The sequence below is a fragment of the Penicillium oxalicum genome, chromosome VI (genome assembly GCF_001723175.1).
Source record: "Penicillium oxalicum strain HP7-1 chromosome VI, whole genome shotgun sequence".
NCBI lineage: Eukaryota > Fungi > Ascomycota > Eurotiomycetes > Eurotiales > Aspergillaceae > Penicillium > Penicillium oxalicum.
In genome coordinates, this window is record NC_064655.1 from 1,680,368 (window position 1) to 1,701,887 (window position 21,520).

The window sequence follows — 21,520 nt, forward strand, 5'->3', positions numbered from 1 at the left end:
GCCATGTCAGAAATCGCACCCGGCACGACAACCATCCTAGCATTAGATTTTGGTACGACATATTCGGGTGTGGCCTGGGCTCAAATTTCTGCGGTCAGTATTTGACTCTGTCATCGAGTGCAGCAGAGAATGAACTTGAGAGATTTCCTAGCCCGAGTCTCCTTGTCTGATCAATCAATGGCCGGTCGACAATTCGGAATCGTTAGGGGGTACGACAAGCGAAAAAGTGCCCACGGAGCTGGCATTTTCGTACGAAAGACCTTCGAGGAGAATTCTCTGGGGCTTTCAAATTCCAGATGAGATGCCTCGTCTTCACTGGTTTAAGCTCAGGCTGGACCCCGACCAGAAAGAGCACATCATCCCTTCTCTGGCCAAATTCCATAAAGATTGGAAACAAATGAGCTTACCCCATCATGCCACGATAGAGAGCGTGCCGACAGACTATCTCCGGTCCCTCCTCAATCATGTGCACAGCGTCTTAAAGATTCAACTCGGTCCAGCCTTTGATACAATGGTCTTTGCCCACGTCATCACTGTTCCTGCAATGTGGACTGGAAAGGCACAGGCTCGTCTGAGGTAATGCGCCCAAGAGGCTGGGCTTGGTGAGACTTCGGATATTCACATCATATCCGAGCCGGAAGCCGCCGCCATTCATGCGCTTCGGGCAACGAGACCCAACAATCTTGAAGTCGGCGACACGGTGCTCTTGATTGATGCTGGAGACGGCACGGTCGACTTGATCACTTTCACAATTGAACAGCTCCTGCCTTGTCTCCGTCTTCGAGAAGCAGCGGCCGGTACGGAAGCATATTGCGGAAGCTCTTTCCTCAACCGCCGTTTTGAAGACTTTCTTCGTCAACGATTGCAATCCAATCGGGCTGGGACAGTGATACACTGGATTACGCGATGAAACGCTTCGATGCTTACGCCAAGAGACAGTTTACCGGTGATACAACGGATATCTTTAGCTTTCCTGTCCATGGTATCGCCGATGATGTAGAGCTCAAAGTCCACCGGGGAATGCTGAGGGTGTCAGGAGAGGAGATGCGTGCCATCTTCTTGCCTGTGCTTGACGAAGTAGTGAGGCTCACAAACCAACAGATCAAATTATCCAAAAGCTCCATGAAAGCCGCTCTTGTGGTTGGAGGTTTCGGGCAGAATCAATTTATTCGTAATCACATTCAAGAAAATATCCCGTCGGACGTGAGAGTGCTCGCACCACCAGACGGTTGGACTGCCGTCGTCAGAGGAGCTTTGGCAAAAGTTCTCTCGCAAGCGTCCCCTTCGATCCCTCGAATCGTGATATCTTCTCGTGTTGCTCGCATGCACTATGGACATGTCATGTCCGTGCCATATGACATCCAGAAACACGACACCAACCGAGCGTAGGCAGGCCCTGACAAATCAACCGTTCAAGTCCTACAACCTGCTAATACTCACCAGGTATTGGGATTACTACGAAGGAAGACGTTACATTAGTGTGATGAACTGGTTCATTCATCAAGTGAGTTATGAAGACCCCAAAGTGAAGTGAAAGAGAGAAAGAGAGAAAGAGAGAGAGACTCATTACCCTAGGGCGACTCAATCAGCGAGACGGCACCTATCATCACCTACTGGGAAAGAAAGTCTCTAGTCTCACAAGGACGGCCCAAAGTACTCACCACGGTATTCTATGAAATCCACACATCAAATGGGCGAGAGCCTCCCCTGTACCTCAATCGCCGTAAGTGGCTCATTCCCAGCACGATTCGGGCGATAATCGGACCCGGTGAACTCTTCTAAGCTGTATAATAGGCGTCCGACAGCATGCCACTATGAAAGCAGAACTCGACGACGACCTCCAAAGAAGAATTCCTATTAAGACTGGACAAGATGGTGAGAAATATTATTTCATCGACTATGCATTTCATGCGCACTACTTCTCCGCGCATTGCGATGTTTCGCTCTGGTATGAGGGACGGCATCAGGGTAGCGCTCAGATCACATACCTTTGAGTCCCTCTGGTGCCTGAAGTTAGGTATTTGAAGGGCTGGCTGCAAGATTCCTATCAAAGAGGTCATTGATGATGAATAGGACGATTTGGCTGTTTTAAAAGCCAAAAGGTTTCGAGGAAGAGTCTTGAAACAGTCTTGAGCTCAAGGCAAAGGATTGTAAGATCTCATTAAGAAGCTTGTCTCGGCATCGAATTCTCTTTTTCTTTCTCCTCTTCAAATTGAGAAACTTGAGGACCAATACTTTTTTCCCGGAGCCCGGCGGACTACAAATGAATAGAACCACCACCACTGGATGGTGGATATCCGCCAGTTTGGGTTTACATGAGCGTTTTGTTAGGTGACGCATTGAATGGAGCGAGTGATGTACATCTCCGCCACAGAGCACACAAGAGTAAATATTGTCGACCTCACATGAAATTTCGCCAATGTCTCTGTTCAATGGAGGCTCCATCCACGCTCCCACCTTCAATTCGGATCAATAAAACATTGTCTCATCGCTTATCCTAGGTTGTACTTGACCTCTATAAAGCTTTCAATGTTTTGAGTGCCTGAATGCCTGACTTTTCAAAAGGGGGCGTCCCCCCACGGAGGGGCAGATCAAAACCACGTGACTCCGTCAGGTACCAGCCACTGCCTGCGCCACAGCAAAATCGCCGCGAATTAATGAAATCCACAACGGACTCGCCTTTGAAGAAATCCGCGAAATTGAGCATTTGCCGCATCACATAACCACACACCATGTCTCGACTGGGGAAGTGAGTATTGACACATGCAGATCGATCTGGAAGTTCTTGCCGCTGACTATCCTTTTTTTTTCCAAAACGTACAGCAACGCCGACTGGGCCGACGATGACGAGTACGATGATCCCTCAGCGCTGCCCGCAACCCAAATTACCGAGAACAAAGACGGCACCAAGACGGTCGTCTCCTACCGCTTCAACGATGAGAACAAGAAAGTGAAGGTCACCCGCAGAATCAAGTCTACTGTTGTTCGCGAGCACGTCAACCCACAGGTGGCCGAGCGTCGGTCTTGGGCCAAGTTCGGCCTCGAGAAGGGCCACGCGCCCGGCCCCTCCTTCGACACGACCTCCGTGGGCGAGAACATGATCTTCCGTCCCAGCACAAACTGGAAGGCCCAGGCTGCTGAGGCGGAGAAGAACCCCGAGCAGGGTAGCATGAAGGACCAGCTCAAGGACAAGAAGGTCAAGTGTCGTATTTGCAGTGGCGAGCATTTCACAGCCCGCTGTCCCTTCAAGGACACCATGGCCCCCGTCGAGGAGTCGACCGGTGCTGCTGGAGATATGGGCGTGGACGAGGGTGCTGCTGGCGGTCTGGGTGCTGGTTCTTCCAGCTACGTGCCTCCTCACTTGCGTGGAAAGGCTGGCGGTGCTGCTGGTGAGAAGATGGGTGGTCGCTTCGAAAAGGACGATCTCGCCACTCTCAGAGTTACAAACGTAGGCACATTCCGGACCACTCATACCTCCCGAAGATCTATTTCCCTGTTTACTGACATATCTTCTTTTCATCTTGACAGGTCAGCGAATTGGCAGAGGAACAAGAACTGCGCGATCTCTTCGAGCGGTTCGGTCGGGTCACCAGAGTTTTCCTTGCCCGGGACCGCGAAACCCAGCGGGCCAAGGGCTTTGCGTTCATCAGCTATGCGGATCGTGGCGATGCGGCTCGCGCTTGCGAGAAAATGGACGGCTGTATGTTCACATTTCCTTTTCTTCCTCGGAGTTTTCATGGACTTGCCCCCCCTCTCTTCTCCCTTGAAATTCGGAAACTAATCACTCTCTTTTCTCTGCTGCAGTCGGTTACCGCCATCTCATTCTTCGTGTCGAGTTCGCCAAGCGTTCTACTTAGATTCGCTCTCCTCCCCCGTTTTACCCTCTCATGACTCATTTCTGGCTGGATTCCTTTTCTTTCTGTCTTTCTGGCGGGCCTGGCTCTGTGCTGAAAGCTCTTTTCCTTTGAAATGTATGATTGATTGATTGTTAATGATGATTACCAAAAAAGACACCCACCATGTCAGTTACTTGCATTCGTCAGTCAGTACAAAAAGCAATGGTTGAGAGATTCTTGCACGATTTGGCTTGGCATGGACTCCTCCCCTTTTGACGGGGTATAATGTCCTCAATATAACATCTTTCTGCTTCCAAAGGCCTTCTCTGTACCTCTTTCCTCTCTACTTTCATAGACAATTGAAGACGGCGCACTGGGTACGCTCAAAGAAGATATCAGTCTCTGCTCCGCCCTTGAAAAGAGGGAGCAAATATCTACGCAATATGGCATTCAACAGTACCAGACCAGCATTTTCCATCCGTCATTGAATCATTCTTCGTCTTCCTTGACGGCAAGCAATCGAAAAGGTATCAGTAACTAGAAATTTACAAGATCCCCCCCCCCCCCCCCCCCCCCCCCAAAAAGGGCGCTTGCCATTCTCCTCCATAGCGATATCGATCACGTCCTGCCTGTCCTTAGTTCGATAATCGAAGCCGGTGAATAATCAAGGGTTAGAGACCAGTTCATACTCCCGAGAGAATGCATCGTCCAGGCTTAACTGACATGGAGCAAGTAGAAGAAGATCCATAGTATGACTCCCAAAAAATCAATTCCCAGATCTTCTACATTCCATGACGGAGGTCAAAACTGCCTATCTATCCCATGCGGAGTTTAGCTGGAAAAGAAAGAAGTGTATATACCGATACGATCTTTCATTTATGAGCTTTTCGGCCTGGATGACAGCGTGGCAGAAGCAAGTCACCATGATGTTGTTGGTGATGGACTCAAGGAAGCTTCAAGAAGAACTTGGACGGCTCCGCATTCGGACAAGGAGAGAGTGGCCTTCTCGGAGCCAGAGTCCAAGGCATGGTAGAGAGAAGCTGATCACGAATACATTGAAGTAGTTCGGACAGGCTCAATGACCACAGATCATGCACATTTAAGAGTTTCGCCAGGCTTCATGACTGCCGGAGGTGTGCAAGAATTGGCGAGATAGTAGTCTCCTTCCAGTCGGAGATGGGTAACCGGACGACGTGTCTCGTGAGAGTATTCTATTCATATAGCAATTCTGTACTTTTTGTCAACGATAAACGGCGTTTCTCTCTGTTAGGATATTTTTGTATTATCGTCTGTTCTCTTAGGGACCGTTGAGTATCTGGCGGTCTCGGTTCACATACAGGCAGAAAACATCTTATTCAAATGGTCTCTGAACGCTGTCTGGTCATTCCATAAGAGTATCCAGTCAATAAGTTTCAACAGAGGGGCTCTCACAAGCACACAGTCATAATTGACAAGTGTGTATGACCGCAACTCGAAGCAGACTCTTGCCTCCATTACGTGTCTTACCAGAATTTCTTGCTCCATCTTGCTCCACGACATGTCGCAAAGCACAATTGGAGAGAGACGATGGCAAGAAGAAGCCTCTCTACCGTTTCGGTTTGACTCTGAAACACTTTCACAAGTGAATTCCCATGCCCGTTCAGAAAGTTACGTTGTGCTCGACGAGGTTGGCACTTTGACGCGCCGCATTCGGAAGCCAGGGGCCTCAATAGACCTCAAAAATTTTGTTCGTTTGCCCGAGTATCACTCAAACCAATGTCAAGCCGGACCTTACTTCTCCGACGTCAGCATATCTAGTGACATTGACCCAAGTTTTCGGACAGGCCTTGGCTGGTGGGTATCTCACCTCTGAGCAGCACCTCACTCGGCAATGGAGGTGGCGTCAAAACTTGCTCATACCGTCCAGAACGAATTATATTATCTCCCGTGGATTGAGGAAGCTACGTCGCTGAGAAGCGACGAGGAATTGTCTGCTTCAAAGAGATCCATGCCCTCCAGCTCGACATGGCCCTGTGTCAGCCCCCGGATCATTCAAGATCAAAAATTTGCCCACGCCGAGAGAGCAGCAGTAAGGACGCATTGGTATCCTTGCCGTTGATTTGAGTTTTTTCCCCCGCTTGATACAAGCCCAGTCTGCTCTTCCTGCACCGACCTGGAGCAGGAAATAGCACCTATGGGCTCTCGGACACTCTATGAAGCTTTGAGAGTTATTGCCAAAGTGAAGCCTCCGGCAGCAACAGAGTATCTCCTTTTGGCCAACCAATCACTTCGAAGGATGTGCGCCTCTAGGCCGCCGGGTCAAGACTCTAGCGCGCCTGGAGCATAAATGCAGCGCTCCATCGTAACGGCGTATATCTCAAGACTTTACGAGAGTCTAGTTCACGCTATTTTTGAGGCCGTGTACAACTCAATGCACGCAGAGATTTGCCTTTGCAGGGATTTAAATAGGGTTGCATCACGTAGCATCAACATGGTTTCGGTGAGCGGGGTCTGAGCTGTGGGAATGTTTAGAAGGAGCAATAATCTGACGGTTTCTGAGCTTGTCGGGATAGAGATCCATGAATTGGGGGAAGGACTTGCGGTCAGTCTCTTCGGCTCAGCTTATTGACTCGGTTGGTATGCCCGTTGGCGTTGGTTCCGGGCAGGCTCCAGGATTTTCCGTTCGTTCTCTTGTCTCAAATCTTGTGAAAGGGTTCGTGTCACCCGCCCAGCAGAGTTTTTTTTTTATCTCCTTTTTAGAGGAAAAAAAGCCCCCGCCACGTTCTGGTAGGTTGAGGTGTGACAGGACATGAGATGTGAATGGGGTATCTGACATTTGACAGTCTCAGTAACATTGCAGCAGGACATTGGAGCGTTAGCTCGGGGAGACCCACCAAGGCGAAAGAGCTTGGTGCATTCGAGGTGAAAGTGTACAGTTGCCTCCAACCAGGCCCTAGTGATCTGCTCCCGGTGAGCATATTTTGCTCATGATTTCTGGGGCTGTACGACAGCACAGCACGATTCCACTGGCTGTTAATCTTACCGGGGCTTCCTTGTGGGGGGGAAGACAAAGTTTCAAAGTCTCGGGGAGAGCGGGGAAATGAGACTTCTAGGTTGACAAAAAATGACGTTGAGCATAATTCCACTCCAAGTGCGATGTGTATAGAGCCACAGGCAAAGCGCATCGCTACCCCAGGGAGTGTCCCGGGGGAATTCCGGAGCAAACGTGTCGAGGAATTTTGTTTGACAGTACAATCCCTGCTCAACGTAGCTTTGAAGTTTAGGGGTTTGATCATTTTTGGATGGGCTGCTGATGAGGTAGTCAGAGTTCATCAGTGCTCGACGTCTGATCCTGGCCCCTTCAACGTCTGATGCCAAAGCTCTTTTCCGTCGGCCGGCTCACCCGTCTTTCGGTAGCATGAACCGTTCATACTCCAACATTAGTCTCGTAGTCAGTACCGAGAGCATTTCATTGTACTGGCTCGTGGGATTTCAGAATGATTGGGGTTGCTCTCCGAAGGCGAAGCTTGATGAATGGTCGCTGAAAATGACCGGTCAACAAGAAGAGGGCTCTAGACTCTTTCTGCTTGAAAAGACGATTCCCATTTCGTCAGCACCAGTCAGGCATACCGACAAAGAAACCCTTGGGCATTTTGACGGTTTACTCGAGAGACCACAGTAATCAGCAGAATCTGACTCGGATTGATTCGGTTGATTCCGGTGTTTGCCAAGACGGAGCGACTACGGTCCCATACCAGTTGAACTGCCATCCGCGAGGGGAGGTTTGGGAAGAAAAAACGATTTCAAGCTGGGTCCATCCAGAATGTCCTCACAGCGGACGAGGTCTTTCGAGAGAAGTCGAAATAAGGACGCTGCGTGTCTCTCACGTGGACTTCCTACGTGCCATCTCTGCAAGCCATCGCGCGCGGCTACGAGCATAGTACCTTTAACCCCCTGTCCAAGATGTGCGAGATCGTTTTTGTCTTGAACTTGAGAGGATCCAGAATCCATTGTAGGGAGAGAGGCAGATGTGGATAAGCGCTAATGGTAATTTTTTCCCAGAAATGAATATAGGTAAGTCTTCCGGCTGCTGCGTCAAAACGACGGATATCAAAGTTTGTATTAGTGCGGTTTTGACTTAGATGCATCTCGTGATACTTCAGTCGTGCCGGGAAACAAGTGTGGCCACCTTGAAATGGGAGGCTTTCCGTGCATCTATGACAAGGTAACTGTTGCGAATGTTGGAGAAACCCCTTCGGGGTCACAGAACCGTGATGATCGTGAAAACTCGTCGCAAGACCCATGAACCAGGACGTGATACAGATGGAATAGTGAAAGACAGGGGGGGTATGGCAGTTGGAGGCCTGGGCCTAAAGCTCATCGACCAGGGGCTCTTCTTGGAAATGCATCCCTGCAAAGCCTCCTCATTAACCAGTTGAAACTCTCGAGCAGCGCCTAGAACAGGTCACGTCGCAGTTGGCTGTCTTGTCACCAGTCCGTTGCTCTTTTGTTTTCTTCCCACATTTAGGTCTTGCAATTTTAGTCACAGTCAGGACGCAGGTTGGTCAAGGTGCTCTACCTCAAATCCGAGCACGGTGTACAAGTGGCTTCTGGAAGGCCCAACGGGAGCCTTCGGGTCGATCCCTGTCGGCGACCTGAGCAATCGGCCGGGTGCAGCCCCGGGAATGAAAATTGAAGATTCCTCATTCGCTTCAGCAATTGACTTTCACACGAGTAGGTCTCACGGGCATCGGTCAAATAGTGTCTTTTCGTGAGCAGACCAATAGGAAATCTCCCCTCCGCTTTTTGGCCGCGTTCGGGGGTGCCTTTGTTGCATGTCAATTGCATGTGCCACGGTTGACTGATCCAGAACGGCACGTGCCTTTGCAAGGCCTGAGAATGGAAATAACCACCGTGCAATTGATTGAAGACAGGTCTCTCGACAGACCTGCCGTATTATGATGGAGATTCCGGGTTTGTCGGTGCGGACGTTGGCTTGGATCCTCAACGCAGGGAGCGGAGCGCCTGCCACATTACCACATATGGTGGAGACCTACAGAGCAAAAGAAGAAAGAAAATCTTTTTTCTCAGAGCCGATTCCGGGCGAAAGGTATCGAATAAGATCCTTTTGCTGGTGATTGAGGTGAAGCGCAGCGTTCCATTTCGGGGAACAGTAGCTGCGAGATCCGTGGGTGGGGGAGGAGCCAGTCTCCAAATCCTGACAGTAAGGAAGGCTTTTCTGCAAGTGTCACCAAGCGAAAGGGCACGAGCTGTGTCTTCGTTCAGTCCTGTCAATGAAAATCGGGGATGTTGTGAGAATGCAGAACCGACTCGGCTATCTCCGTTCCGGACTGGGGCTCCCTTCCGTACCCGGGGAGGCACCGTGAGGTTGTGATAGATCCAAAGACGTGAAGTCGAATCAGTTAGGTACAAGTGGTGCTTCTCCGAGGACGTGGGTCGGCTCTTGGAAAGCAAGGGATCGACGGTATTCCCCATGAACCAGCACCACAGGTGCAGCTTTTCTGAGCATTGGGTCCTCGCGTCTGGCGATAGGAGCTGGCCTCTGTGAGTTGCAGAGGATCTCTAAGCAGTGCAAGGACTATGCTTCTCTGCAGACCGAGCAAAGGTCCCATCGTTACGAGTTCTCACCTGCATCATTCTCTACGTCTTCCTGGGATGATGGTCGGTGGTTTACCCCACAGTTCAGCGGTCTTTGGACGGCGCCACCGTCGGTCCTCTCCATCCAAAGGGGGGGCGGCGGGCGCCGCTGTAATTTTTTCTGTTGAGATGAGTGGGAGCTGGGTGCAGCTCCTGATTTGACTTTCCTCATATCGATGATTGATCGACCCTTTGACCAGCCTCGTCCAAAGTCCTCCGGGTGAATCAAGCGCTGGAAAGGGAGGAAACGAGGAAAGAAAGAAAGAGAGAAGCTGGCTCACCGCCATCTTCCCCCACGTGGTGCGCAGCCAGCCCATGTTCGTTGATCTTCTTCATTCAGACCTGACTGGCGTACAGAGAAGTTGCTCGGAACTGTCACGTCATTGATGAGATGAGATGTTATTCTTTTGCTTGACTAACAGCAAATATACTACGGAATCAATCCTTGCCCGACTGCTTGGTTAAGCTTCAGCCTCTCCACTTTGTGGCCTTGAAAGCCCAAATTCGGGTGGTCGTAGCGATGCACCCACATCTTCTGTCCATGTCGGGTTTTTTTGTCAGCCTATAACCTTGGTTTCATTGAGAGACACCGTGGAGATGACGAGCGACATATTTGAATCCTCCGGAAAATCATCATGTTTCGAAATTGTCTCGCCATCGGCCCAAACTAGGGAGAGGGGCCCCTGCAACTACTCAGTGCAGTGACCAGTCCTCATGATGAAGATCGAGATCTGTCTCATGCATATCATTAGTGATTTGACGTAGCTCTTTCTCCACCAGTTAGTTTTGTGCAGGGAAGAAAAAAGAAATTTATCAGGTCGCTGCTGCTGAATGACTTCAACGTAGACATGCTGGGAGACACGAGCCTCGGTGACCTGAATATCAGAGCATCTTTCTTCAAGAACCCCAGACAATTTGCTATTGCTCCCTCACCAGGAGCAATAGCAGCAATCTTGACATCCAAAATGAAGAGGGAGTCTTTCGGCAGCCCCACGGCGATGTCCAGGCTCACCAAGCCACCAGTAGAGTCGACTAGGCCAGATCGCCATGCGCCACGGTCGAGGGCCAGCTTTAAAGTCTATAGAACCGAACGTAAGCTATTTACTGCAGGTTCTTCAAGCAGGCCGTGATCGACCGTCTTGATTGGAGTTCCGGCATTGCCCACGGTCCCCTCCAGGCTCCGATCGACAATTCGGTCTTGTTCGGTCTTGACAGACGGGGCCCAAACGTGCGGCTTCGGGTCGGCCCAGCGCGGCCAGGAGGTGAAGGTACCAGCTTTTTGCCAGTCTTGTCACCACCGGTCGCTCTTTTTTTTTCAAACCATCGACGCAAGTCTTTGCACTGTGAAGGAACTGAATGGCCCCGTAGAGATCCGAATAAGATACCTATCAGGTGTAAGGGGAGAGAGAATGTCTTTTACATGGCCATCGAGCTACAGTCTGCGGACTACATAACTTCTATCTCCTCCAGTGAGTCAATCTTGACTCTGATCGACAGACTAGCATATAATACGAGAAAGTATCAGCGGCTGGACCAGGATGCTCACACCGTAAATGGGCTGACTCGATCACCTGGAACATTCAACTGCTCTCATTCGGTAGTCAGTGTCCAAGGTGAGCCACACTAGTAGATTGAAATAATAAAACAAAAACAAAGTCGAAGATTTCGGTAGACCAACCATTCGGCCTGACGAACTCTCTTCTTGGTTAATGATCAGGGTCCAACCAGGACGAGCGGCCAAAAATGGACATCAACAATGCAAAGGGAAAATTAAAAACAGGAAAAAAGAAAAAGAAAACACACTAAACTCAAATGGAGACCACTATTGACGAAGAGAGACAAAAGGAAAGACAAACTGGGGGGTGTGAGAGAATGCAAGGAAAGAAAAATCGGTAAAATCGGTAAAATCCGATGCATACTCCTGGTCTCATCCATTCTCGAGTGACGGTGTCCTGAGGTGGGCATTCGACCATCCCCAATGCCTGCTACTATCCACCGAAGAGGTGGGCAGTGAATACGACGCGCTTGGCTCGTCTTTGGCAAGTTTAGTATTGGAATTGACCTACAGCATCTCATAATGGTTGAATCTTGAAAACAGCTGAGATCCAATGAGATCATTCCAGCCTGTGGAGCATCACCAGCTCTCAGATCTTACAATTTCTTTCTTTGCTTTGCTCAATTCAACCCCTCGATATCCGGGGAGGAGAGTACAGTTGCTCCAGATAGACGCCGGCCAGCAAACTCTCAATTCCCGGCCTCGACGAAGGGTGGACCTCAGTCCAGGTCCCAGATACAACCTCACGAGAAGAACCAATTATCACAATTGAAAGGGGGAAAAGAAATAGGCAGAGTGACTCCGAAGGCCTTTTTCACCTAATTTGTTTTTTTTTCTACTTGCGAGTTACCTACCTGGTAAAGGTACCCTATCCCGGGTACGTCCTGCCCACCGGCCGCCCGCAAGTCTTTTTGACATCTGCTGGTCTGCGACAAAGTGCAGACTCCGATTCTCGAGGCGGCGAGGTACAAACTCACTATACCTTCACGGGCGAGAGCGTTTGAACTATGCTCTGGCAGAAACTTTTTACATTTCTGTTTTACTCCAAGAAACGAAATCAGATATTGTCTCTGCACAGCAACGAGAGATTGTCAAACGAGAAAATCACCCAGACAGTGATCTATATGCACGACAGTCACAAGCTCCCCCAGGCTACTATCTTTGTCAATGCTACGTCCTGCCACGAAAGGATTATTCTTGAACATCTTGACTGGCCTGGCTTCTCGTCCGTGCTTTTTGCCTTCTCATTGCCCGTCATCCTGCCCGCCTGGTTGATCCAGGTTACACCAAAAGAATCTGTAAGTTGATGATATTTCCGCCCGTGCATGCTTCGATTTCCCATTATTGCTTATATCTGTTTTTGGGGTGTTCAAGTGGTACTCCAGCCGCGAAGATTCTGTTGCGCAGCTGGTATTCAGACTATGCAGAGTGAAGATTCAATTCTCTCGCCTCAAGCTGTCTTCGGAGTACTCGATAGGATTGTCCACAGTGTCAGAAGCTTTCGATAGAACACTCGAGTCTCTGCCGGCAAAGGACTTGATCCGTTCTTTTCCTGTAAATGTTACATGACTGTGTCCGATGACCATCAACTCAGCAGCCACACCTAGATGGGGGGAGCATGGTCTATCTGCAATGCATCGCTAACCTATCTCGAGGTATTCATTCAAATCTGCTTCCTGCAATTCCGTCCTTTCGGCCTTGACCAGCGGGAGGAAGAATCTTGAATTATTGTTTTACATCCAGCGCTTTTAACTCGCCCACCTCCACCATGTCCGCGGGCCTTCTGGCCGGGCTCTAATCCTCAGCGTCGCCGTCGCGGCTTGCTGGGTTTCTCATCAGTTCCGCCAGCCCTAAAGCGCCGAGTTGTGGTCTTCCGCTATATTCTGTTGACAAACTTTTGTCGTCAGTACGAGAGATCGTTGCCTATCTCATGATATAAGAGCTCAGTCTTTTCCAGTCCTTCTTGAGTTTATCCTCTTTCAACCATTCTTTTTGAACCATCATCCTTGGACACCACCCTCTTCAATTCTTTGACAACTATACGCGCTTTTCAACTCTACTACACCTTTCCCTCAACCCATCATCCTTCTTGACCGACCTCCTTTGATCTAGCCCTTCCGTTAGCTGTTCACGGAAGTGCTCCGATTTTATCCTCATTCATCCTTTTTGGTAAGTGATAACATGGAGGGGCGATTGAGTCGTCGCAATGTCTAGCCTGTTATGCTGATGCGGTCTGCTACATCCTTCCATCTAGATATCTGCAACCACACCTTGGTGCATAATCAAGACCTCCCCACTGAAATTCTTTAGCAAAAATGAATCCTTGTGAGTTATATCCCCTCTGCATCTCGCATGGACATCCCCTCGGTCGATTCCCTGTGCTGCAGCCCTCCTTCCTGCAACTAAGCGTGGATGAGACCTTACGCTGTCTTGTGAATGTCAACACCCTGACTTCAGTCTCTATCCATGAATGGCGGTACTAAGATATTCTCACACTTAGCTTTTAACATGACTGATCCCTTCAACATGCACGGTCAAGACACAACCGAAGGAGCTTACCTGAACCCTCAAGGTGGCGCATATGCGGAGCATAACGGAGACCACGATCAGCGAGTCGGAGGATTCGCTTCTATGCCTGTCACCAACGGCCCTCAGTACCACGCACCCCAGTCTGCACTGCAGGAAGTCCAGTAAGTTTTTCTACTTTTCCATTCTTTTTGGGCAATGACCATCAGAGACGGATTGCAATCTGGGCGGCTCTTGCCCTCCTTCTCTGATTCTCTTTCCACCAAACAATGTCGTCTCTCCCTTGCTCGCTGCGCCTTTTCCCGGGTCCGGGCAGCTTGAACTTCAGTCCAGTCTGTATCTCTACCTTCTATACAGTTGTGGCCACTGTCTTTCATCTGGACCTGGGTTCTTGCTCTTGAAAATGGAGTCCCGTGCCCTACTTCTGATGACACCACCCATTGTTCTTCCCCTTCATCATCACTCCATCTTTTCTCCGAGACAATGGGTGTCGATTCCTTTTTTGCTGCCTTGTCTGTCATTGTCCTTTTTTACTGCTTCTTCTTCTTCCTCTATACTTGATTCATCTCATGATGATGAGCTTCGTAAAGACTGACGCCTTTGACCTTTATAGCTATTCCAACCAGTCCCCTCTCGCAATGGCCCCTCCGGATACCTCGACTGGTATGTTCGAGGCTTCGTCCTCCTCCTCCTTCTTCTTTTAATATCGTCTTCTCTTTGTGCATGAAACTAACGGCTCTCTTCGTGCGAGTAGATGCCTTTGCTCTCCACTCAAATGCCATCTTCCCGAACATGTCCCAGTATTCACTTGACCGGCTGGCTGACTTCAACCGGGCAACGTCATTGTAAGTGAGCTGAATGTGAAGTTGGAACTAAAAAGACGGCACTCTAACGCTCTCTTTGATCATATGTAGTCAGCCTCCTGCACCCATGGCAGTGAACCTGCAACATCCCATGCATCACTCGCCAAACATGGCCGCATTCACAGGAAGCAACTACGTCTACTCTCCTTCCTATGCGGGGCAGCGTGGCATGAACATGCCTCTGGCAGGCATCAATGACTTTGCTCGAAGCCACGGATATGTGGCACCGGCCCGACCCAGCGATCTCTCTGACTCGACTCGGACAGCCGTCACTCAGCCGTCTCCTCCGGTTATCTCTCACGTCACTTCCCGCTCACCACCGTCGGTCGAGTCACTCCCCTTCGACGGAACCGCAGTGGTTGAGACCGTTGTGGCGGACTTTGGAGGAACGCAGCAAGTGATCACCCCGGAAGTCGACGCGAAGATGAATCGCGGGTTCTTCATCGCGGAGGATGGCAAGTGGACATGCTACCGGCGAAACTACTTCTCCGTGACGTGCGGCTTCAGTCTCACCCCATGGGTCGCCAATCCCGCCGTCCCTCTCTACCTGCGCCGTGCAGATCAGAGTCCAGAGCTGATCCGGGGCTGGGGGATGGCGATCTCGGCCATCGTCAACGGGCAGTACGGAGAGACCCGGGAGCTGGTGCAGCATACGCCGAAGCGCGACAAGCAGTCGGAGCACCGGCCAGAGAGAGTTTCCCTCCGGGCATCGCCGCCCATCTCACTGTCCTCGTCCAGCAGCAACAGCAACGGCCACGGGCCCGGCATGTCCCTGGACTACAGCGGCTCCTTCGGCGGCGCCCCTCAGCTGCCACAGTCCCACACATTTGAGCGCCTCCAGTTTCAAAAGGCCACTGCGAACAACGGCAAAAGACGCGCTCAGCAGCAATTTTACAATGTGGTGGTCGAACTGCATGCTGAGGTGGCCGATCCCATCCACGGAGGCACTCAGTGGGTGCTGATTGCCCGTCGACGCTCGGATTCGATGGTCGTGCGTGGCCGATCCCCCGGCCACTACAAGGACAGTCGCCGGGACAGCACGGCGAGTATGGGTTCGGACGGACGCCCTGGAGCTGTCAGCGGCAGCACCCTTTCACACAGTCTCGGTGCAACCGCGCGCCTGCCGCCGCAGCTGTATGAGCCAGCTGCTCCTCCGCCTCCGCCTCCTTCTGCCGGTGGGAACCTGCCATATGGTCGGGCAGAAAGTCCCATGGCGCACTCGTCGGCCTCGTCCACGTTTGATTACGCCATGGTCAACGACACGATGGACCCAATGGACACATTGAGGCAGGGTGCCTCGATGTACCAAGAGGCCCACGATGCCTTCGCTGGGGTGCCCAATACCCAGCGCGCGACCGGCCATGGCTTCGATCCGGTCTACTCGTCGTATGGCGGGTATGGCCCGGCGCAGAACCATCGGGGCCCGAGCGGCAGCTGAGAGCGCGTGCGGGAGTGGACGGCACGTGAGGAGGCCGTTGATGGTGGTGGTGATGAGGGTTGTTTTCTTTTCTCTTTTCTCTTCTCTCTGTTTTTCTTTTCTTTCCACTTCGTTTGCTCTGATTTTCCTGCGTTGCATCTCTTACTTTGGCCCCGTGTAACGTGGGCATCGCATTTCTTGGTTTTTTTTTGTTTCTTTTTTTTTCGTCATAGCGCAGCGGAGCTCGGATGGCAAACGTTGCAATGCCAAAAAAGAAAGCAACTGTCTTTTTTTTGGCAAAAGATACCAATATGATCGTGATGAGAGATTGAATTTTCCTTTCTTTTCTCGTAATATATCAAGGTACTGATATCATATCTCATATAATTGACCTATAGTATACCTCGAGAATGTAGTCTCTATCGAATTTGCCATACGCATACTTCATACTTCGCCCTCGCCATGTTCGGACAAGGGATAGGGGGAGGATGGAAAGGTTCCTTTGGCAAAAAAAACCCCCCGATCCAGCTCAGACCAATGCTCATACTGCGTGCAATTAATCCAATGATTCAGGCCGGGGGAAATTCTCATCTGGGCGGTTCCAGCTGCAGGTCGGGATCTTTGGCAAGATCACGACTGGGTGGAAGGGGTCTAGAAGTTCTCGCGCTTTCTGGCACTCTGCGAGTGGCCGCCGTACTGGAAATCAGAAATGCTCGAATTAGTTGGACTTCCTTTCTTCCCTCCCTCTCTCCCCAGGGCCGTTTTGTCTCTTATCTTTCAGGCTGAGTTTTGGCGCGGCTGTGTCTGCTTTGATCTTGTAGGATTGACGGACATACAGATCAAGAATGATAGTTTTGGTTTTTGGTTTTTGATTTTGTTTAATTTTGGACAGGATTTCTCCGATTGGCTGTGTATTTCCCAGAAGCTATTTTTTTTTCTCTTCTTTCCTTCCGTGGAATGGAATGTTGTTCCAGCCTAGTTGGTTGCAACATTTTACGAGGGACTAATTGCCTCATTGCAAATCTCATGGGTACCAGGTAGGTGCGGGTCGGGTGGATGATGACAATGGAAGAAGAGTCGTGGACCTAGCCTGGAGGAAATTGTGGATGGATGGACCCATCTATGATTGAAGACCAGTAATGGATGAAATAGAAAATGGAATGGGTCGACGATTTTTTCTTTTTCTTGAATCTTCAAGGAAGGGACATGGTTTATGGGCTTATATGGATGGACGATGGGCAGCTCCCTAGGTACCAGTGCCTTTTGTAATGGAGCTTTGGAAGAATTTCCATGACGGGCAGGTATTCTTGACGCTTATGTGTTACGAATAGATCCATTTGCCCTAACCTTTGATGATGTAACATCTTTCGTTGGGAAAAGAAAAAAAAACAGTTTACTATGTTCTATATAAGCGCGGGCGTGGACCATTGCAAACATGATGAACGCAGACTGGACGCATGTCACCATTTTGACAAGTAATGAGAAATCCACTCTACGAGTTTTATTGAATGGATTCACTAATCTTTTGTTATTGCTAAGAGAAACCCCAGAGAGAGAGAGAGAGAGAGAGAGAGAGAGAGAGAGAGAGAGAGAGAGAGAATACAACCAGTCCTCTAGATAGTCCAATTGTGCATCGAGATCGTCGATGCATGCGCATGTCATTTCCTGCATCTCAGCTCAGCCTGACGCTGCGGCTATGACGAGCAGTGCAGACTTGCCGGACTTCAATACCTTGAGTCGGGACTGGAAGTGATCTCTACGGCTACGCCCCCAGCCTGACAATCTGGGATCAGTCGGAGGCGCCGTGGGCTCGCGCAGAATATTTCGACTTTTTCCAATCTCTTACTTCTTTTGGCTTTTCTAGGTGCAATCGATGGCTCTTTCAGGTATGGTGTCAGGGGGGATTTTGGGGGGGGGGGGGGGGGGGGGGGGGGGGTTAAATGTATTTTCTTTTTTCTTTTTCTTTTGCTTTTGGTCCGATTTGGAGTTGATCGTTTGAAGAAATGAATGGGACGAAATGTCTCTATTGGGCGTATAGGTTGGGAAGTGCTTCTTGCATAGGTCGTGCCAAATTTCCTTAGTCGAGAATTGGGTATTTTCTTCTACTCATCTCCTCTGGTGTGGGCTGGAAGGTTGATCGATGAATGGATGAAAATGGCGTATTCGAGCTTATCGCCTACTACCTCACAACTAAAGGCTTGACGATCGAATTTGTTGGTTTCAATATAATGTGGGATGGCGAGTCTAAGAAAATATCCACTCGAGTCAAACTGTCTGGGAGCAATGCCCGATGGAAATGAGCAATCTCAAAGAGAAAGAAAAGAGATTCCATATTGTATGAAGTACTTGATAAGGGAAAACCCCCTCAATTCGTGAGTCTATTTGTCCATCGGCATAGCCAACGGCCGCTGTAACGGAGAAGTAAGTACAAGTCATTGCGGGTCGTCAAACTTGACCATCTACCTTATCCGACCAGATTCATGGCTATTCAAGTTCATACCCTCCTGCACCCCACCACCATGTTATAACGCACGAGTACCAAATTCTCTAACTTCTCGAAGCAGGACAGAAAACCTCGTAAACATCGCCGTTGACCACAATCTAAAACTCTCGAGTACCAACCAGAGTCAAAATCAAACCTACACGTACTATATAAGCTAGTCACTTCCAGCCACTAACTCATACGTCGCACAAAGGGAGGGGGGCTAACGGACCAAAAGCCGAATTCGACACGATTCACTCCCTTGTAAGAAGGAAGAAGCAAATTGCGCACTCGATCTCTCTCTGAATGGTCAGGATTTCAACATGAACGGTGTGCGTCCTTGTTGTCTTGGAAATTGCTTGTTGCTGTGCTGTTCGCATGGGACCAAAGCTTACCAGCACGGTAGCCAGTTAATCCGCGGAGAAAGAAGAGAAGAGAGAGACTCTGGGAAACAGGCACCGCCTCACCTCCCGTCTGCGATCATCCGACCGTTACGGGGGACTTTGGTGGATCGGTGACGGTTGTACAACAGGAAATAGGAAAGCACGCCGCCTGAGGGAAGAGCTCCGAGTTTGTGGGAGGAAGAGAGTGGTAGACTGACAGAAAGACCCCTAAAAAGGATCCCCTCTCGGAGTAGGTCCCTGGACAGGCTTTAAAAAGAAGATAAATTGCATCAACTGTCAGCTAGCGTGAGCTCTACGCGCAAAAACGAGAGATGATTAACGACAGAATTGCCTGGAGATGATATCGAAAATTCTGGACGATATGTGCTTCGACCAGTAGGTGCAGTCTAGCTTCACAGTCACAATCAGTATATAATTCGGGACCTCGGGTTGTCTGTACGACGAAGAGAACGAAGAGCAAGCCAGAAAAAAAAGGATTTTTGTCTTTTCTCGCCTAGATTCATTTTGTTCCATTTTTCTTCTCGATCAAAGTCAGATGATCTGGAAAAATTTCTACGTTTCTATGTTTCTACGCAGATGATCCAAGTGAGGCGCTCGCACCGTCAGCCTCAGTCCCGATCTCGTTGGCCCAATTGGCGAAATGACCTGGTGAGCTCGGACTCTGCAGATTAGAATTCGACCGGAATTGAGAGGTTGAACAGGCCGCCCCAGTCGGCTGAAGATAAGCCCGGTAAGCCGGCGGATTGAGCGATGTTTTCTTGTGGTCTTTGCCTTGATGTAGATCCTTGACTAGCACCGTACATCGTGGTTGGTGATGTTGCACGCCAACGGGTTTTTCGGAGATCGGTGCCGAATGGGGCTGGCGCTGTCTCAGTTTTCTTTCCCTATCGGTTGTGGCATTGATGTTCTTTTTGGTGAGTACTTTGAACTTCTGCGCGAAGAATGCTGATTTCATCCGTTTGACTCGGTCAGTACTGCGATCTCGTAGCTCAAGGGCGTGGTCCTGATCGTGGTGATTGCACAAGGACGACAAGGATTTTCATGGGTAGTAGATTGCCCATTGTACCGCGTAGATATGATATGCCACCTTGTATAGGCTCAAGATAAGGAATCCTGGGACTTGCACATTGGAATCGGTTCATGTACATATGAGGGATCATGGGTTTTCTTCAAGCATCTTCTGGCCCGTGATTGTGATTCAGGAATCCGTCAACCTTATGCAATGCAAGGCTCGAAGCTGCAAAGAGCCATTTGCTATCGATGCCGCACATTTTCTCTTTTCTCATGAGACCCCATTTCTGATTCTCCAGCCAAGGTCACGAATCTCAATGGGAACAAACAACCCACATCTATGCTGATGCCAGATTCACTGCCTCATCATCCGAGCCAATTGAGGCTGCCACTGTCGGCAGTGAACTGTCTCGATGGGCGGTGGAAAAGTAGACGTGCAGTCGAGGCGCAGTCAAAGTCGCCCAGCGTACAGCGCATAGCGGACCCAACGCAAGACGCAAAGCCTCAAACATCCCGTGCCTCACATTGATTTGGAATAACTGCTCATGGCGCAGCTCTAGCAGGGGACCAGTCGATCAGATGATCAGATACACCATGTCTCTACCCTTGCACAAGAACAAGCTCGAGCACGAGCCTGAGCCTGGGGGCGATGCGCCGGAAGATCTCCAAAGGAAATACTCCACTCACCCTTCTCCCCAACCACGCGCAGCCATCAACCAGACAGGACATCACAACACCACTGAGACACGCAATCCAGCTCGAGCCTCACAAATACCGGACTCGTGCAAGCGTCGGACGCAGCAAACGCACGTCAGGATCCCGCCCACAACGACATGCGGCATGCGACCTCGTCCATGTGACTTGGCTGGCGGTGCAGGTAGATCCGCCCGTAGACCACAGTGACCTACCTGAACCTCCGACCAGAAACTCCAAGACGCTTCAAGATCGCCAGTATGGAACTTGTCCCAGTCCAGTCTTTATTCACACTCTCGGCCTCTCCCCTAAAAAAAAGAAATAGTGCTTTCCACTTTCCCAGTCCGCAAAACTCCCCCATCGACTCAAGTCCGCATCACTTGTAATGTCATTTCTCAATGCGTCCGATCATCTCCCTTCCCTTCTCCGCCGACGCGCGAGATTCGCACGGCAAGTTGCCGATCCAATTGCTCTTTTTCGGTTGGTGAGGCCTGCATGCCCAGTGCGCTTTCGACTTGCGGGGTGGTCCATAGTCCAATTGCTGCCCAGGCCATGACGCCGACGCCGAAGAGGGCTCGGGTCTTGGGGGTGAGAGATCGATATGTGCTAGTAGAGACGGGGAAGAGCGGTCGTTAGATCGAGCATTGGCGGGTACTGTTTATCCGGGAAAGTTCCTGCTTCAAGATGGGAAGGGATGGGAATTGTATGTGTATGCGTATGCGCGACGTACCTCCACAATGACATGGGGGGCTGACTGGGAGAAAATAGGTGTACGGGTGGGCTGTGGAGGTGAAGGATGTCCCTCATACGTGCCTCGCACTGTACAGATGGTCTGGATTGGATGTCACGTGGTGAGGTGGAGCTGAAGGTGATGCGATCTCGTCCCGTTCCAATCTTGGGAAAGGTTTAAAAAGCTCTCGAGGGAAGCGGTTTTACAGGAATATACGATGGGCTGGGCGGGAGCAGAGGTGAGTTACAACCTGTGGTGGGACATGACTCTTACTGTCGCTTCTGGGATCGAGTACAAACCGTGGGGAATGCACTCCCGCGCGGAGTGCAGGTCAGGACGTTCACCGGTCGAGAAAAGGACAAAGTC

General features: G+C 50.3%; 5 protein-coding genes across 5 annotated transcripts; 4 read left to right on the forward strand and 1 right to left on the reverse strand.

Annotated features, from left to right (window-relative positions):
* Positions 1–3: 3 nt before the first annotated feature.
* POX_f07882 (uncharacterized protein) lies at positions 4–1,994 on the forward strand (the record flags this gene model as incomplete). The annotated part of the gene is made up of 6 exons (XM_050116672.1): positions 4–93; positions 152–576; positions 888–1,385; positions 1,444–1,504; positions 1,576–1,723; positions 1,795–1,994. The coding sequence occupies 6 exons, from the start codon at positions 4–6 to the stop codon at positions 1,992–1,994; spliced, it is 1,422 nt and encodes a 473-aa protein (XP_049966811.1).
* Positions 1,995–2,732: 738 nt separating this feature from the next.
* Positions 2,733–3,857, forward strand: POX_f07883 (Eukaryotic translation initiation factor 3 subunit G; the record flags this gene model as incomplete). The annotated part of the gene is made up of 4 exons (XM_050116673.1): positions 2,733–2,749; positions 2,824–3,448; positions 3,529–3,700; positions 3,805–3,857. The coding sequence occupies 4 exons, from the start codon at positions 2,733–2,735 to the stop codon at positions 3,855–3,857; spliced, it is 867 nt and encodes a 288-aa protein (XP_049966812.1).
* Positions 3,858–13,536: 9,679 nt separating this feature from the next.
* Positions 13,537–15,855, forward strand: POX_f07885 (uncharacterized protein; the record flags this gene model as incomplete). The annotated part of the gene is made up of 4 exons (XM_050116674.1): positions 13,537–13,718; positions 14,168–14,217; positions 14,309–14,399; positions 14,469–15,855. 4 exons carry the CDS (start codon positions 13,537–13,539, stop codon positions 15,853–15,855), a joined length of 1,710 nt encoding a protein of 569 aa, XP_049966813.1.
* A 3,533-nt stretch (positions 15,856–19,388) lies between these two features.
* On the reverse strand, positions 19,389–19,523 carry POX_f07886 (uncharacterized protein; the record flags this gene model as incomplete). Its single annotated transcript, XM_050116675.1, has 1 exon — positions 19,389–19,523. The coding sequence occupies one exon, from the start codon at positions 19,521–19,523 to the stop codon at positions 19,389–19,391; it is 135 nt and encodes a 44-aa protein (XP_049966814.1).
* An 802-nt stretch (positions 19,524–20,325) lies between these two features.
* Positions 20,326–21,290, forward strand: POX_f07887 (uncharacterized protein; the record flags this gene model as incomplete). Its single annotated transcript, XM_050116676.1, has 2 exons — positions 20,326–20,608; positions 21,193–21,290. The coding sequence occupies 2 exons, from the start codon at positions 20,326–20,328 to the stop codon at positions 21,288–21,290; spliced, it is 381 nt and encodes a 126-aa protein (XP_049966815.1).
* Between the last annotated feature and the right edge of the window lie 230 nt (positions 21,291–21,520).